Source organism: Pagrus major, chromosome 7 (genome assembly GCF_040436345.1).
Source record: "Pagrus major chromosome 7, Pma_NU_1.0".
Taxonomy (NCBI): domain Eukaryota; kingdom Metazoa; phylum Chordata; class Actinopteri; order Spariformes; family Sparidae; genus Pagrus; species Pagrus major.
Genome location: NC_133221.1, coordinates 30,207,448 through 30,225,457, shown reverse-complemented (window position 1 = coordinate 30,225,457; position 18,010 = coordinate 30,207,448). Strand labels below are relative to the sequence as shown.

The 18,010-nt window shown below is 39.8% G+C and overlaps 2 protein-coding genes across 2 annotated transcripts; one reads left to right on the top strand and one right to left on the bottom strand.

Annotated features, from left to right (window-relative positions):
• Positions 1–583: 583 nt before the first annotated feature.
• On the top strand, positions 584–7,007 carry tpk2 (thiamin pyrophosphokinase 2). The gene is made up of 8 exons (XM_073470447.1): positions 584–818; positions 903–1,144; positions 3,529–3,592; positions 3,678–3,808; positions 3,955–4,073; positions 6,108–6,240; positions 6,352–6,448; positions 6,553–7,007. The coding sequence occupies exons 1-8, from the start codon at positions 749–751 to the stop codon at positions 6,600–6,602; spliced, it is 906 nt and encodes a 301-aa protein (XP_073326548.1). The 5' UTR covers positions 584–748; the 3' UTR covers positions 6,603–7,007.
• A 450-nt stretch (positions 7,008–7,457) lies between these two features.
• LOC140999484 (rho-related GTP-binding protein RhoA-C) lies at positions 7,458–18,010 on the bottom strand. The gene is made up of 5 exons (XM_073469900.1): positions 17,964–18,010; positions 16,286–16,441; positions 11,799–11,919; positions 11,564–11,694; positions 7,458–10,192 (listed from the first exon to the last, which is right to left on the bottom strand). Exons 2-5 carry the CDS (start codon positions 16,439–16,441, stop codon positions 10,019–10,021), a joined length of 582 nt encoding a protein of 193 aa, XP_073326001.1. The 5' UTR covers positions 17,964–18,010; the 3' UTR covers positions 7,458–10,018.

The window sequence follows — 18,010 nt, the reverse complement described above, 5'->3', positions numbered from 1 at the left end:
AGCTCCTGTGCAATACGTGCAATACATTAATAGCCTACATTGTGCCTTTACTATGCACTCCTTTACTGACTGAAATATTCTATATGTTGTTGGAGTTTCTCATTCATAACCATTTAGATGATCCTATGGATAAAGCCAGGTTCGCTGCGTTAACCAGTGACTACATGAGGGTGCTGTTTGAAACAGGATATAGACTTTTATGGTGGGAAAATGGAATAGTTAGCAATAAAATATGAAAAATACAACTTATGGAAATTGTCAAATAGATAGATAGATAGATAGATAGATAGATAGATAGATAGATAGATAGATAGATAGATAGATAGATAGATAGATAATTAAGGCAATAATTGTGTCAAAGTTTAGAGGAAGCGCTGCCTTACAGGATATTCTCAGGGACAAATCTCCCACATACACTCCGGCACAGTAGGTCGCGGCATGCAAATTGGTTTGAGATCCGCCATTGAACTAGAGAAGAAGAAGAAGAAGAAGAAGAAGAAGAAGAAGAAGAAGAAGAAGAAGACGCGCATGCGCATCAGTACTAGCTGCTGTGAGGAATCTGGTGTAGTTCATCAGTCTGCGATAAGGACATGGTGTTATGACGTATTTACCAATGAATGATGAAGTCTTGTGAAAATGTAGTTTGTTGTTTTCATTTGTGACGGTATTATCCGCCCAGTTCCTGTGGTCACGTGCAGTGTGAATGTAAGACGACGAGTAGTGGCCGGTTGACATATTTTAATTTAAAATGGCCAACTCTGCCTGGTCAGAAAGAGTGCTGCAACTCCTCCGCCGAATGAATAACTTTTATTTACCAGGTAGGCGGCTGACAGTGTGGTAACATGTAACTAAGTCGACATTGTGCTGTTTTTAAAGTAATCCCATCCCACTTGTTTCCACAGGCTCCGGTCGTGAGAACTGCCTTAGGTTTAAGATAGGCGAAGCGCACGTAGGTTGGATTCCTCCCCATGTAGCTGCACTGTTGGGACGGTATCCAGAGGTGTTCAGTCCGCCGCACGATGGCGCAGTGTCACTGTGTCACAGTCTGGACTCATATGAGAAGAGATCCGAGGCTGTGGGCGCGGTCCTACAGCCTCTGAGACAAGAGGGCTCCCTACCCTGCCTTAAAGGATGGAGAGATGAGGTGAGATACTCAGGACAAGCACTCATACGCCTATTTGAGCTTGGCTATTACAAGTGTTGTTGGACTTTGGCTTTGTCTGATACTGTTTTTAATTTACTGTGGATATGACATTGACCATTTACCTGTCAGGGGGCCCAGGCAGGTAAATCCCCTGTTGCTATGCTATGCAGCAGTGGTGGTTGTTTAATGGTGTGTTTACCACCACAGATGCATTACTCATGCGAGTTTGACTGCAGGTAGGGATGTAACGGCATGAAAATTTCACACCACGGTAATAGTGACCAAAATTATCACGGTTATCGGTATACCGCGGTATTCTTAAAATGTCTTCAAAATGTTGAAAAAACACTGATACACTGATAAATTGAAATAATTTCACCAAGATTTATATTTAAATAGATGTATTATATATTAAAAGGCTTAGGGTATAAGCAGCCTGTTTTTGAAAGCGTCCTGTAATGTCTGCGTTACAGAGGTAGAATGAGATGTACTGGCAGTAGCACTCGATTGGCCAGCAGACCCTCTCTGTGAAAAAAATGAATAGAAAATGTCACTATTAATTATTACTGTCATTGTTACTTAATACTAAGGATGCAACCAACAGATCACAAAACTCACAATCTAGATCATATCACTTTTGTGAGAAACAGGTTGAATAATTTTTTAGATCAAAACAAAAAGGATTATTGTTAAATTAATTATGAATACTCTATTTTGGCTCTTATCTCTATCTAGACACTTGTTATATTCACCATTGTATATTATTCTTTATATATAGTCTATTCTACAAATAATCCACAGGTATTATATATTTCTGATATTACTTATATATATATTGGCTGTCTGTCTCTGTCTGCTTGCTCTTGTGTTGTCAATGGACTCGGTCAATCTGATTGGTCAAATGGCTGCTGAGCCACAGGTAGACGCTGCTCCGGTGAACGGAGCTGAGATGAAAGTCAGGCATCTCAGTCAGTTTGCATTCACTAACTCAGTCCACCCAGTACGTGTTTGTCTCAAATCCTCCTCACTGCAGCTCTGCATCAATATCTGTGGAATTATTAGGTCGACTTTAAAAAGTGAAATCTACAATTAATAAGCGGTTCAGATAACGTGTCAAATCACGGATCAACTTCGTTCAGTTATACCACTATCTGGTCAGTTTACATTAGTGACAACAGCAAATTAGACAGAGAAAACTCGACATACACACACATCATGCACCTGAGCTTAAGGTTAATTTACCTTGCATTCACTTAACAGTTGAGGGTGATGGTCGTGCAAATGAGTAAGTAAATTGGATGTGTTGCCGCCCCTCGCAACGACTTTCTTCTTGCAGCTCCTGCAGACAGGGCTGCCATCCTCGACCAGCTGTCCCTGAGCATTATCATAATAACCAAAATACGCCAAGACTTCGGAAAAATGCCTTGAGGGCCGCTACTATCACGTCCTCCCTCCGCCATGTCTTCTTCACTACATAACAAGCGACGTTGCACGCTGCGCCTGCGTGGGGGGAGACTTGGATAAAGTATCTCGCGAGTTTTCCACACTGTGGTTATCGACCGCGGCGGTTACCATGGTAATTAAAACTTAAATGGTAACCTTCACCGTCGGGAATTTTACCATGGTTTACCGTGACACCGGTAACCGTTACATCCCTAACTGCAGGATAATTTGTGTTTATTTACTTAACTCAAGTGTTTGTTCGCTCCAAACAGCCAGATTACTGTACTGTACATTAGCCATAAGCTGGTGTCTGGATGTTTCAAATCAGGTCAACCTCTCATTGAACTCAGCACTCACCAGAGACTCTGGTTCTCTCTCTTCTTTCACCCCTCTGCTCTCTGTAATATAATGAAGTAAAGCACACCAGCTCCAGTCAGCAGTCAACATGACAGAACACACCCACCCGACAATGGAGGTCATCTCAGATTGATTAATGGCAGTGAGGATAAATCCACTTAAAAAGTAATCTCTGAGCTCTCCTCCCTCCCTTTCATCCAGACAAAAGCAGAATCTGATGTGACTCTGGGTGTTTATTCCTCCAGACAGTCTGGCTCTTCACCCAACCTGACCAGCTCTGAGCAGCTGAGCAGCAGTTTGCAATTTGTGCAGATCTTCACAGTCCCCTGTGGATGATTCTTGGCCTTCTCTCTCCTGCTAGATTCAGTCAGTCTGTCAGTCAGTGGCAGATGATCTAAAAAATAGTAGACAAGACACCATGAAATCTTCCAGGGATATTCTTTGTAATCAGTTGGATCTTCCATCTCATACTGGACTGTCCAACAGAACAGCAAAATTTGCATCCTAATAAACAATATTACCCTACATGTTCTCAATAAAAGCACATCTATCACAGTCATTTTGAAGCATTCTTTATCTTTCAGAAATACAGCGTGATGCCAAAATTCTCTGACCCTCCTCTGATGTGGATGGAGAGAGCTGCCACATGTAAGTTTTGGCACACAGTGAGAGCGCCATGTATAGTTTGATCAATATAAGTGTATACTGAGCTGACTGTGCCGCGACACTGCAGGTCTTTTTGGGGTGAAGCGGTATGGAGTCCATCTTAATGGTTACACTGTCAGTAGCAGTGGGGAGGTCAGCATGTGGCTGGCACGGCGCTCCCTTACTAAGCAGACATATCCTGGACTTCTGGACAATGTGGTGAGTATAAACTTTAACTGACACTGTCTACACATGCTGCCTGAGTAGATTCAGCAAACAGTCAAAATAGTTCAACATTTAAATTCAAAGTTCTTAAAATTCAGAGCTGTACAAACAAAAAATGCTTCTGTTTTGTACCTTGTAAGGCAGCAGGGGGTCTGGCTGCAGGTGCCAGCATCAAACAAACTCTGGTCAAAGAATGTCAGGAGGAAGCTTGTATCCCAGCAGCCATTGCTGAGAAGGCTTGTCCTGTGAACACAGTAAGGTGAGCTTAACACCACCACTCATCAAAAAAACAATCTTTTGGAGATAAAGAGGCTATGTGCAAAATATGGTCAGAATTAAGTTTAAAACATTCAAAAATTAAACTAACGTTATCAACTGAATATGAAGAAACAACAGTGTAAATGCTATGTGCAGCCCGTCTGATTTTTATCTGAAGTGTCACATTGTACGTCACTGACATCATGTTTCATGTCACGGATGTGCTGGAAACAGTTGTAACAGAAGAGAAAACAACAGTAGAGCCATTGTGAAAGAGGCGTATGTAAAACAGTGGATAGATTCTTTTGAGCGTCACAACCCCTGTGAAATGACTCGTTTCACTGTCATAATTTGAGCCATTTGGTCCAATAACGTTAGAAGAGCCGCACAATTAAATCATTTTATCCCCCTTCAAGTTAGCCGGGGGCTAAACCAGAAGTTAGCCAAGGTCTACTGCAGAATCAATTGACCCAGGTGTAAATGCAGAGTTTACACATTCCCATTGCCCACAAATACCCAATCTTAGCAGGTTTAAGTTGTATTTTTGACCAGTGGAAAAGCGGTATTAAAGATGTCTTTGTACTGTGTTGCAGAAATGTCTGCTGAAGTTAGCATGCTAACCAGCTAGCCCCAGCCCATCCTGTCTCATAATACCAACATAATAAAGAAAATAAACTCACAAAATGTCAAGAAAAGGAAATCTCTTCAGCAGAGTAAGATGTGAATATATTTCGCCTCAACACATTGTTTTCACCTGCTGCTGATACCCCACTGTCTGTCTCCTCTGCCACTTCATGCCTCTGCTGTCCCCACCTGTCGGGTCTTCTCATCCTCTGAGTCATAGTCCTGGTCAGAGCCATTGTAAATCACCTCTGTACTGTATCCTCTTCGTCAAACTGACATCTGTTGTTCTGGGAGGCTGTGTTCAGTCCCAGTCTGGTGTCTAGCCGTGTTCAGACATCTGAGCTAAAAGGGCCACTGGCTCCACAGCTAACTGAGCTAATTAGCTAACCGTAGCTAGCTACAGCCGAGGATAGCTAGCAAAGAGCTGTAGTTGTCAGTTACTCTGGAGATATGTTGCCTTTATATTTGAAGACATATGAAGCTTCCCTTGAGATTATGGCCATATTTTACAAATTACACCTTTAAAGGAGACATCTTGTGATTTATTGTGAATGGATCTGATTGTGAAAAGTATTGTGTGGGCATCTAATGCTTGATATACATATTTTATTACTCTGTACCACAGAGTTCCTTTGTTCACAAATGATTAAAAACAATCACTGTGCCACATTGTTGCAGAAAGTGACATGTTCCTTCATTACCATGAACACACACACCGTCTTGCTGCCCTAAATACTCACTAGAGCACCAAATGTGGATTAATCTGCAGCTGAAAATAGTTTCCAACAAATGCACAATTTCCTCTTGTTTGATTAAAAACTACAACCACCAGGCTGTTTTAATGAATCAGGCCTTTTATAAAATAAAAAAAGTTGAGTGTTGTTTTTATGCCTATGTGCCGGCCATGGCCTGGGGCATTATGTTTTCAGGTTGTTCGTATGTACATGCATCCATCCAATTCTTTTAAACGTAATATCTCAGGAACACCTGGAAGGAATTGCTTCAAATTTGCCCCAAATGTCCACTTGGACTCAAGGATGAACAGATTAGAATTTGGTGGTCAGAGGTCACTCACAAAACACATTTTTGGCCATAACTCAAGACTTCTTACGCTAATTATGTGACAGCACAGGAGTCACATTTAACTTTTAGCGTGGAGAGAGTTACATTTTAAGAAACGGGTGAAAATGAAAAGGGGCACTGGGACTGGTGATCTGTTAGAAAGCACCACAGTCTTTAGCTGAGGCGAATGGGGGAAGAGATGGGAATCTGCCCTTCAGGTTCTCTGGTGAGCCATTTTCATGGGCAGTGACCCTCTGTTCTGCAGGAACCTTGTTACTATGATGGACATAAATATTAAAAAGACAAAAGTCCCAGATTCCATCACTTACTAATGCAGTATATTTTGCAGCTACACCTATGAGGATGAAGAGGGGGTATATGCAGAAAGTCAGTTTGTCTTTGATTTGGAACTGCCTCTGGATTTCAAGCCCATTGTTGGGGATAACGAGGTGCAAGAATTCTACCTCCTGCCCATAGATAAGGTTAGTATCGCTGAAATGACAGTTTTCTGACATTAAAAGAACAGAAAATGAGATTTAGATGTGATGAAAATATGAGAGAGGTACTATGTGATGGCTCTGTCTTGGTTTCAGGTGAAGGACCTGTTGGCCACTGAAGACTTCAAACCCAACTGTGCCATGGTGGTCTTGGACTTCCTCATTAGACACTCATTTATTGAGCCAGACACAGGTTTGTGGCTAGCTACATAATTTCCTTTGTTGAAATTGTTGATTACATCAGTCGACTAATTCACATCTCTTTTTTAAGAAAGTCTCATATGCTCTTTGTTTCAGAGCCGTGTTATCAGGAATTTGTGGCAGGACTCCATCACACATTAGAATGAAGCTGAGGACTGAGCCCGCTGTCAGGCCAAGACACCACATACTGCATGTTGCACTGTTTCTAGGTGCTGTATCGTAGGCAACTGGATGTGTTTCAGTTTCTTGAAGATGTTTCACCTCTCATCCAAGAGGCTTCTTCAGTCCTAACTAACTGGAGGGGAGTTGCAGAACCCTAAACCATCGGGCTGAGACCGTGCCCACAAAGACAGAGGGGAAGGAGAAGGAACAGAAGCACTTCAGAGGACTACTTAAAACCTGTGGTTACCCAAACTGGACCTGTGTCAAAACCAGTGTACATGGAATCATTAAACTTGTTTCAAGGTTGCCATTTTCCTTTTGTAAAATATTTCATCTATTTTATTTCAGCTGACAACTCAACTTTTACACATTAAAGTGTGTTAAACAGATCTGTGTGAAAAAAGTAATCTGAAGCCTCTTGTGGCTCCAGAGGAAGCTGCAAGAAATCTGAAATTCTTCCAATGATGTTAGACAATGGCTAAATTGCATTGTGGGTGCTGGGTTTCGAAAAGGAAGATGAATGCATGAGATAAAAAATGATATCTCTGGTTCTGCTGTATTCATGTTGATCATTTGTTTTCATCATTTCTCAACCGTCCATGATGAGTCCAACAGTTTTACAGGCGTACAATGCTAGCCCAGTGATCTGGTGCCTACATTTCCCACAATGCAATGCAGCCACTGAGTGAAGTTAACCTTGAAGAGGCACGCCAATGATTTTACCTTTCATAGGCATTAAGAATCCAACTGAGCCTGAGGAAACAGTTATATACCGTTGCACTGGAGAAGCTGTGTCGAGTTCGTGGAAATAGTTTTGAGACAACACATTTACAACAGAAACTGGGCTTCATACATTGTCTCAATTTATTAAAGTTCTTCATTACAGCTACATGACAGCCATAAGCCAAAGGCTGCACAGTACAATCAACTGAAAATATTTAGCATTTTAAATCCAGTGTGACTAATTGTCTATCTTTGGAAACTTTGGGAGCTCTACTACAATGTAGAAGAGAACTACATGAAAAACAGGAATTTTGTGATGACTGATCCACCTGTAAGTGGCAGACAAAGGCATCTTTTATACAAGTAACTGAAATGGTGGTGGAGTTTGGTCATTATCAGTTACAATTTATTTCCTGTAGAATACATTAAAAAAGACTGGAGAAAAATGAGGATACGTTTGTGTACAAAAGAATATTCCTCTTACAAATAACCAATACTTGCATTTCATAAGCTGACATTTTTTTTTGTCAAAGTGTGCACTACACTGACCTTTTGTTTTAAACTGTGTGCAAATAATACAAAGTAAGCCAGTAGAATATCACAAAGTTAAAATAACATACAACAGAATACAAAGCAGAAAAAGAACAGTTGTGGCATCATGAGTAGAAACAAAACACACTTCCATTAACACCCTGACGTACAGGTACAAGGTCAATTTTAAAATAAAAGCTGGTGTTTAAGTAATGGAAGAGTGTCTAACAGCCAAACAACAAATAATAGCTGGGTTTAAAACAAAGAGGGGAGAAATTATACTGTTATATCTTACATACTAAAATTTAATGTACATTTCCACTGCTCTTATTCCATCAACAGAGTCACTACATTGTTCCTCTGACTTTCACTTCACTTTTATTAAGTGTTATCAGGTAATATGGCCCTCTTAAGTCCTTATAAAATACTAATTAACATTACTCAGGCTATACAAGTCTTAATAATAGCATAATAAACATGTTTATTGTTAGATAATAAGACATGCAAAAAAGTGTTAATGCATAATAAAGGATCTGTTAACCTTAAATTTGCTTTTGAAAGTTAACTGTTAATAAGTGCAGAGTTAACGGTTAATAAATGCATAGTAAAGTATGTATTAATCTTAAAAAAGCAACAAAACAGCTAAGTAAAGGTTTAACAATGACATAGTAAGTATTTTCTTGCAAGTGCTTAGAAATGTCTTAACATCTGACAATAAACATGTTTATATTGACCCTTATACTGTCTTATTGTTAATAAGCATCTTATTTGAACCCATCTGGCCTTATAAACTAACGCTTATTACAAGGACCTTCAAGTGTTACCTTGTTTTCATTCTCTAATTATTTACATTTGCTTCCCAATGAAACTCGATGCTGCCTGCAAATGTTTCAAATTTGAAAAAGAGGAAATTTGTCCTATGAGCTGCTGGGAGGTCACTTAAGTAAAATCTGTACAGAGAGACTGCGTTCCATTCTGGTTTCTCAACAGCAATTTAAAAAACAACAAAACTGAGGTGAAATAGTTTGTAACTTAAAATAGTATTTATGTTAAAAAGGAGAAACTGACACAACATGACTGTTTAAGTAGTGATGGGGACAGTGCTGTAGAAATGCACATTATACTGAATATATCAACACGACAGGTAAACATGGAGGAAGTGTTGATTTTGCACAATAGCAAATTAGAACAGGAGCAGATCAGAAAACATGGAGGCTTCTTACTAAAATAAACAACTTTAACCAGAGGAAATCAGAAATTAAAGTCTTGTCTCTAATATAACCCCGTTTCACACAAAGGTCTGGTCCAACCTATATTTCAGGTAAGTTAAGGCCCCGTATCTCAACTCGTCATGCCCTTAATACCAACTGTATACACTGTGTCTGACAGTCCAAATCAGTTCAGTCACTTCCAGTTTTCTGACAGTTTTTCATATAAACACTCAAATAAGTTGGTCTCATTACCATCATGTATTTATGCTCTAATGCTGATAATCAAACTTCTATCCATTTAAATGAATGAAAGATGTTCCAAATATTAGTTCATGAAACAGAAACCCATGTCCATATCGTAAGGTTGGTCTACTGTATGTTTCCACTGGGAACTTATGGAGAAAGAAAAACTTATGAAAGAAGACTTATAGGACAAAACTGAAAGACAAGCACAGTCACACTGCAAGCCTTGGAAGTCTTCCAACAGTTAGTTAAGCAGGCACACACTTGTGGGTGCACTGAGCCCCCTGATCTCCTCTGGAGCTGGTCTCAACCTCAACCCACAAAGCTTCAGTTAAGGACAGCTGAGACCATTTTACTCCACTCAAGGAAACTGGAGCCCTACCTCCAAATACTTGTGTTGTTCCTTTCTCTTCACATCTTCTATTTTGAGGTCAAATGAATCCTAAACACATGATTACAGTATTTTTTCTTGTATTTGAAAGCTAAAGGCTATAACCTTGGACTTCAGCGTATACTCCCTTTTTCCTTTGTGTGACCTTTTTTCCCCTTTGGCCTGGTTTGATTCTCTCCCCCATCCCTGTAACTCCCCATTCAAATGTGCCCACCTTGGTGCCAAAGCAGACAGAGGAGGGATGTTTTTTCTTGGCTTGTTTTTCTTTTCCCTCCCTCCCAATCCTGCGTGAGCTGACACTCTAAAGCAGAAGGCAACCGCTCTTCTTTCCTCGTCTCTTGGCCTGTAGAGCCGCCCTGGTGGCCATTTCAAACACCTCCCTCACACCATCCTTCGTCTTGGCCGAGCACTCCAAGTAACCAAAGGCATTGATCCGGTTAGCCATATCCCTCGCCTCTTCTGACTTCACTGGTTCCTGTTAGGATAAAACAAAGTCAGAGAGGAAAATTAAAGACAACAGGACATCATTTTTTAACATGTAGAGTTTAGTATGGAAAACAGTTGTAGCACTACATGGAATTGACCTGAGCAGTTCGTACATAAATGTAATATTTATAGAACCTATTTCAACTATGAATGTATTATAGACAAGGCGGATCCAATTTTGTCCATTAATCAAGAGAAACTTCAAACAGCAAACAGGCTCTGATGACACATTTTTAATTAATGTAGGTGTAATACTTTTCAAAACTTTCCTGGAGCCCAGTAAAGCCATTTAAAAATCTGTTGTGTCATTACAATGCAACATCTATCGGAGGAAACTATGCTGACCCTATTCAGTGGGCCGTATAACTTAAAGAAGATGGAACGGGCATTACGTCATTGAATCTTGCTTTGGGGCCTGACTGTGGTGACAGCTGTGTTGAAGTCAATGGGAGATGTATGGAGAAAAACACTATCTTTACATGTAAAACAATGTAAAACAGGCCTCAAGTGTCTTTTTGGAGTAGATCAATACAGTGGTTCCCAACTTTTTTCCTTCAGTGACCCCTTTCACAGTTTAAGAACAACTGAATATGTTCAACTAATCTAAATAGTGAAAAGAATAACTGCAGAAAGTTTGTGTAAAATGAGCGATTTTGTCCCTAAGCTTTAAAGAAACCAGGAAGTCACCTTCTGTCAACAATAATTAGACTAATGACTATCAATCACACGTTCAGGTACAGCAGTGGTCCATGTATAACCTCTTTTCACTGCATGCCTAACTATTTTTTTTTACCCTCTATGAAAACATATTTAAATCTGCTAGATCTGGATTGTTTTTAGTATCTGCATCAAATTGTACTCACTCATAGATACCAGCCACCTAAAACCAATTGATTTTTTCTTTAAGATCCATACATTGTTCCCTGAGAAATTAACTAAAATGTTGAAAAATTATCTCGCAATGTTTAAGACCATGAGAAATAATTCCTGGATCTGTTCCTTTATCTTGATCTGTACCAAAAGTTAATGGGGTCCATTCTGGGAGACCCATCATCCATCCACGTTTCTTTGAAATCTGTTCAGTAGTTTTTGTGTATTTCTGCTGACACACCACAAACAAACTACCCAACAAACCGACATGGGTCACAACATTACCTCCTTGGTAGAGGTAATAAAACAATTAGCTACAGCCCTACAAAATGCTGATGAATGTTACTGCAAAAGAACCACATGCAGGTAATAAAACTAAATCTATATGCATGAAAGCTTAACAACAATAATGTAGTGACCATTTATACACTTTGCAGGCTTGAAACACTTGAAGCATCTGAATGAGCTCCGTTAATTTTGGCCCTCTGACCTGTTTCATCTTGGCTAACTCTCGACGTGTGTGCTCATCATTCCGCAGGTCTTTCTTGTTTCCCACAAGAATAATGGGCACACTGGGACAGAAGTGCTTGACCTCGGGAGTCCACTTCTCAGGAATATTCTCTGCAATGGGCACAAGGGGAACATGTTGAACACGGAACAGATACAAAGAGAATATTGGTTAAAAAAAGCACAAAAAAAAACCAACAACATAAAAGAAATCTCACCCAAACTGTCAGGGCTGTCAATGGAGAAACACATTAGGATCACGTCTGTGTCTGGATAGGAGAGAGGTCTCAATCGATCATAGTCCTCCTGTCCCGCTGTGTCCCAAAGAGCCAGCTCCACCTTCAGACAGGAAAGGACAACATGACTAGATTACTACCAAGGAAGTCACTACATAAATACTGACATTAGAGCAGCAGTACATCTAGATTAAGGTGAAATTTTGTTAGACCCAGAGACATGCTGTAAGAGCTGCACAGTGTCTGAAAGAGTTATTGGCCATTATTAACTAGTCTCAAAACTCAATGTTCATAAGGAATGTGGTCTTATATATAAAATGACTAGTTTAACATTTCGGAAAATACTTCTTTCTTTTTGAGAGTGACATGTCCAGATGGATCTCTGTCTCTGTGTATTATTTCCAGAGCTGAAGTCAGGATTTGACTTGTCTAAATTAGCAAGACGACTGGAAGGCAAGATTGCAAGGGTAAACTATTAGCTTGGCAACTAAAGTCGGCCTGTAAAGACAGAGAAATGAATAGATGAGACTCTGTGTTCAGCATAGAGAAAGAAAAATAAAATAAGGAGGATTGATTGATATAAATATAAATATATTACGAGCGGGCTAATTGGAGTAAGTGGATTAAAGACATCGAAAATAAAAAAAAGGACCATAAATCAGAACAGCAAGAAACAAGAACTATCCACACTTATCTTTCTTGAAATCTCGTTAGAGAGTTCATTTTTTTCCAGTGAAGAAAAAAATTATTTAAAACCAATACTGCAAATAGTGATGTACGGGCCCTCGCAACCACGCACGGATGGAGGCATGCTGCAGCAGTGGACCCGTGGCAGAACGCAGACAGTTCAACACGCCTGTGAATCATCATGTGTATTGGACACTGTGCAAATAAGTTCAATGCTACTTCTGTGTCCACATTGTGGCACTAGAACAGACTAATTACATGTTAGGTTCAATTTTATGAAGGGTAGACTACACTAAGTAAATGTCATGCGAATCAAATGATGATTGTCACCAAGGGCTCTCTTCCTGTTGCCAGTAGGTGGTGTTATGAGTATACCTCCTAATTTGCATGCGTTATGGCCAGGACTCTGATCAAACACGTCAAATTTGGGAAAGATTGGACAATATACAGTCAAGTTACTACAATTTCCTGTTTCATGGCCATTAAAGCGTTGCCACATTAACGGGATCCAACGTCACAGTATTCACCATACAACGTCTTGATGAAGGTTCACAGTCATCCAGGTAATGGTAATTCTAAGTGCTATATTGCAGGCAGCCTGACAGTTTCTTGAAGACGTTTCACCTCTCATCCAAGAGGCTTCTTCAGTTGTGACAAAACTGAAACTGGAAAGTCCAGTTGCCTAAGATAGAGCACTTAGAATTACCATACAACGTCATTACTGTGTTAAGGATTTTGTGAGTATACACCAAACGTGTGAAATTTGGTGTAGATTCGACCTTGTACAACAAGTAACAGCAACATCCTTTTTCGTGGCATTAAATCGGTATTTGCCGCCCTATAAAAATACCTACATTTCCACCCTGATTGAATTTTGTGCATAGTTTCATGAGTTTTTGAGCATGTTAAAGCCCTCACGAGCTGGTTTACAAACCAGTCAAAGGGGGAGCTTTGAAATTTCTCTGTTTACCAGACCTTAATGCGGGCATCTAACCAAAATCCCATTCAAAAAATCCAATACGAGTGATCTGGCAGGGCAAAAATGCCAACTTATTTCTGAGTTTTAGGACTCATCCCTGTGATACTCTTTTTCTTTGTAAACAATAACCATGCTCTGTGTCTTCCCAAAGTCTTGTCATGAGGTGGTTGCCAGCAAACCATGTAATGTGCCAAGGCCTGTAATCAGCTCTCATTATCCAGGTAACGTATCCAGATACAGATCACAGGTGGAGTAGGGGTGAGGTATAGGCTCTAAAATAGGGCCAGGCTGATACATCTGCCAATATTAGCTTATTGCAGATATATAGTGCCCATAAAAAGCACTTTTTTCTCATTTTATTGCTTTTATAAATGGAATCATGGTCAATAGAATTTGGTTTTTGTGACAAGAATTTAAAAAATAAACTCTTTAATGTCAAAGTGAAAACAGATTTCTACAAAATAATGTCAATTATTTACAAATATATAATGTAAAATAAGTTATTGCATAAGTATTCACCCCCTTCAAGTCAGTCTTTAGATGCACCTTTGGCTGCGAGTTTGTGTGGATAGGTCTCAATCAGGCTTGCACATCTGGACACTGAAATTTTACTCCACTCTTCTTTGCAAAACTGCTCAAGCTCTGTCAGGTTGCACAGGGATTGGGCATGAACAGCCCTTTTCAAGTCCAGCCACCAATTAATTCTCTATTGGATTGAGGTCTGGGCTTTGACTCGGCCACTCCAGAACATTAACCTTGTTGTCTTTCAACCATTTCTGTAGAGCTTTCGCTGTATGCTTCGGGTCACTGTCATGCTGGAAAATAAATCTTCTCCCAAGTAGTGGTTCTCTTGCAGACTGAATCAGGTTGTCCTCCAGGATTTACCTGTATTTAACTGCATTCATTTTACCCTCTAAATTTACAAGCCTTCCAGGGCCTGCTGCCGAGAAGCATCCCCACAGCATGATGCTGCCACCACCATGCTTCACAGTGGGGATGGTTTGTTGTGATGTGCAGTGTTTGGTTCCCGCCAAACATAGCATCTAGTCTGATGGCCAAAAAGTTCCATTTTGGTCTCATCAGACCAAATAACTTTCTTCCAGTTGACCTTGGAGTCTCCCAGATGCCTTTGGGTGAACTCAAGTCAAGATTTAATGAGCTTGACTGGTGAAAACCCCATCCAACAGTTGTTATATGCAGAGTCTCTCCAAACTCAGCGACTGATTTAACTGAACTCCGGGTGACGTTCAGTGACTTGGAAATGTTTTTGTATCCATCCCCTGACTTATACATTTCAATAACCTTTTCACGGAGTTGGAGTGTTCTTTTGTCTCATGATGTAATTGTAGAAAGGAATACTGGTTAACCAGTGACTGGAGCTTCCATACACAGGTGTCTTAAACTACAAACACCTGAGACACAAGGCTTGTTCGAGATGAACTGCACCTTGGCTGGATAGTGGGTGAGACCAGGCAGCAGCAGCAGGGGGTAAGTCAGGCAGTTTTCCAGCAGCCTTCAGTCTTTACAGGAAGTCATAGAAACAGTCACATCCTGTGAGATCTGTTTCCGATAGGTTTAAATGTGATCAGACACATTTACCAGTTTGTACACAGTCTTCAGTTGTTGTTAATTATGACACCATAGTCTATCAAAACTCTACACAGGCAATCTGTAATTTTTGTTCATGGGTCAACCTCCATTTTACATAAATTCTCACATGAAGTCTCAAAGAGGTTGTTCAGACCTGGTATCTACATGCGTTCTAAGTGATCCAGTCACAAGTGGACAGCTCTAGTACAGGTATGATCACCCCCATGACGCATTGAGGACGCATTTGAGATCCAATCACGCATGTGACAACATTCTTTAAGTAGTGTCTTCAGACACCGCCTACTCAACTGACGTCCTCCACAAAACAAGAAGAAGCTACAACAACACATACAATGGATTACACACTGTCTGATTTCAATGTGGTTCACTGTAATGTAAATTACATGTTAACAGCAGATTTTTGTGAACACTGTCCATTTGAACTAATTATTGAAGTAGTAACCCCAATATCCCCGCACTCCACAACAAATCAAGATGTTTCTTTCCTTTTAAAAAGTGTCCATTTGTCACTGCATCACTAAACCAGCCCGCCTTTCTTCATGCCTATAGTGCGCCCTTTCTGCTCTGTGTCTAATGTGCAGATTCTTACCTCCCTGCAGCAACAGATTTCACCATCTACACTAGATATATTAAAAAATACAACATATTGGTAGTAAACATGACACATTTACAAATACAGTGAATAGTAACTAATCAAGGCTACTTCTTTGATGCCCGAGGAGAAAGTCCCAAGACTCCCTTAAAAAAATGCTTAAGTTTGAGACTTGTTGTGTAGGGAGAAACTTTATAATCTTTGTGAAACGCCATCTACAACAAATTATCTGGGGCTTCTTATTAATTCAGCAAAAGTTATACATGAAGATATTTCTTTCTTTATTTAAAAACCATATCCATTTGTTGCAGTGGTGTAGGTGTAAATTTGCATATAGAGTGGGGAAGTGAGATCTGATCACAAGAGGTCACCCAAGACACGTCGAGATGCATTTAAGGTGTGAATTGTCGGGCTTAAAGCTGTCCACTTGTGATCAGATCACTCAGAACATATGGTAACCAAATGTGTACAGCAGGTGTCAGTTGGGGCAATACTTTGAAAACAAAACCTAAGGTTCAGAGCCTCAAACTACACACTCCTGTTGTGATCATTTTACTACTGTAAAAATGAAACACTTGACATTTGCAATAAACAGCTTACCTGTTTACCATCAACCTCGATATCTGCCACGTAGTTTTCAAACACTGTGGGCACATAAACCTCCGGGAACTGATCTTTGCTGAACACTATGAGGAGACAGGTCTTGCCACAGGCTCCATCACCAACTATCACTAGTTTCTTTCTGATCGCAGCCATCTGAAAGAATAATAACAGAATACAAGATTAGGGACGTTTAATGACACAGTGATTACTTACTTATGACAGAGTTAAGGTATTTTGTTTGTGGAAAGCTCCAATGAAGAAACATTTCATGGACAGTGGTATAAACAATTTTGTCATGAAAAACACAAACTAAGGACCCATTAACCTGAAAAGGCTCAACAGCAAGTACTGAGGTGCATCCAGTGTGAAATATTTTGCAATGACTGAGACATATTTTCACCATTCAAGCTGAAAATAGTACATTTTCTCTTTTTAAGCAAGTCTATTCATAATTAATTTAAAACGTCTCCTTTGAACAATGAACACATGCTCATCAAAAACATGTTACTAAAATCTTATCAAGTAGAGCTTAAGTTTCATTCGATACATTTTTAGAAAAGTTCAAAAATTTGTGTAAACTACAAATTCCAGCTCTGCTCAATGTTGAGGCCACCACTGTGCCAATGAATGAGGGGACTTTTTCACACAGCACCTTAGGTACCTCATTCCTTAAAGTAAAGCTGAAGCTGACTAGATTCAAAGCAGTGTTCTGATATTAGCATCCATCAGGGTTGAATGATGGGAGTCAAAACAGCGGCAGCCATTTATTTCTATGACTATGATCTAACTACTATTTAGGCCTGAAAGTATATATAGGGGATCATTCACTTACTAAACACATTACAGTAAATCTGAACACAATCAACAGAATCATATTCCTTTTATCAAACATGATTAAATCGACACATCTTGGTTCTAAATAATAACACAATAACTTTGATTTGAAGTTGACATATGATGATTTAATAAAAGAAAGCTACTGATCGAATTGCATGACTAAATTTGGTTGTGTCGTCGCCATTTTTCATCAAAAGCAAAAAAATGTAGTCTCAGCATGTTTTCTCTTGAGGGTTACTATTTAAGGAAGAATTGAAGTTGTGCTATGGATATTTAGTAGATGGGTCTCTTCGTAATCAGATATCATATACAGCCTCTCTGTAACAAACTATTCGCAGCTCAAGAGATTCAACTGGGTCGAAGTGAACCACTGTTGGCAAAGTGTTTAAGCTCCTTAAACCCGGCGTATCTGGAGACTTTGGCAAGTTTACGTCGCATTATAACTTCATTTCCTCACTGCTATTTACTTCTACTGGAAATGGCTACATGTATCTGTCAAAATAAGCTACGGTGAATTCACATTACAGATCACTTGCCGTTATAATGCTACCTTCATTATATATAAATACTCTTATTTGGCTTATGTTTGTCACTGAATTAGTCGAGTATCAACTAACTTCTAGTTAGCAGGAGTTTCCATTCCATCCCGGGAAGCTAACTATTAGCTTGCTAACTTTGCTTAGTTTTCGGCGCAGTTGGCCTTTTGTACAGCTTTGACACATACAAGTCTGAGGCCGCAAATTCTTGCTTGATTCTAGCAGCCATCCTGACATACAAAGCGACGAAGCAGCGACCTATTGAGAGTAATAACTTCAACCTTTTTATTATATGTACTTGCCTTCCTTTAGTTTTCCTGTCGGACCGAAGAGTCCCGCCCCCGTCAGT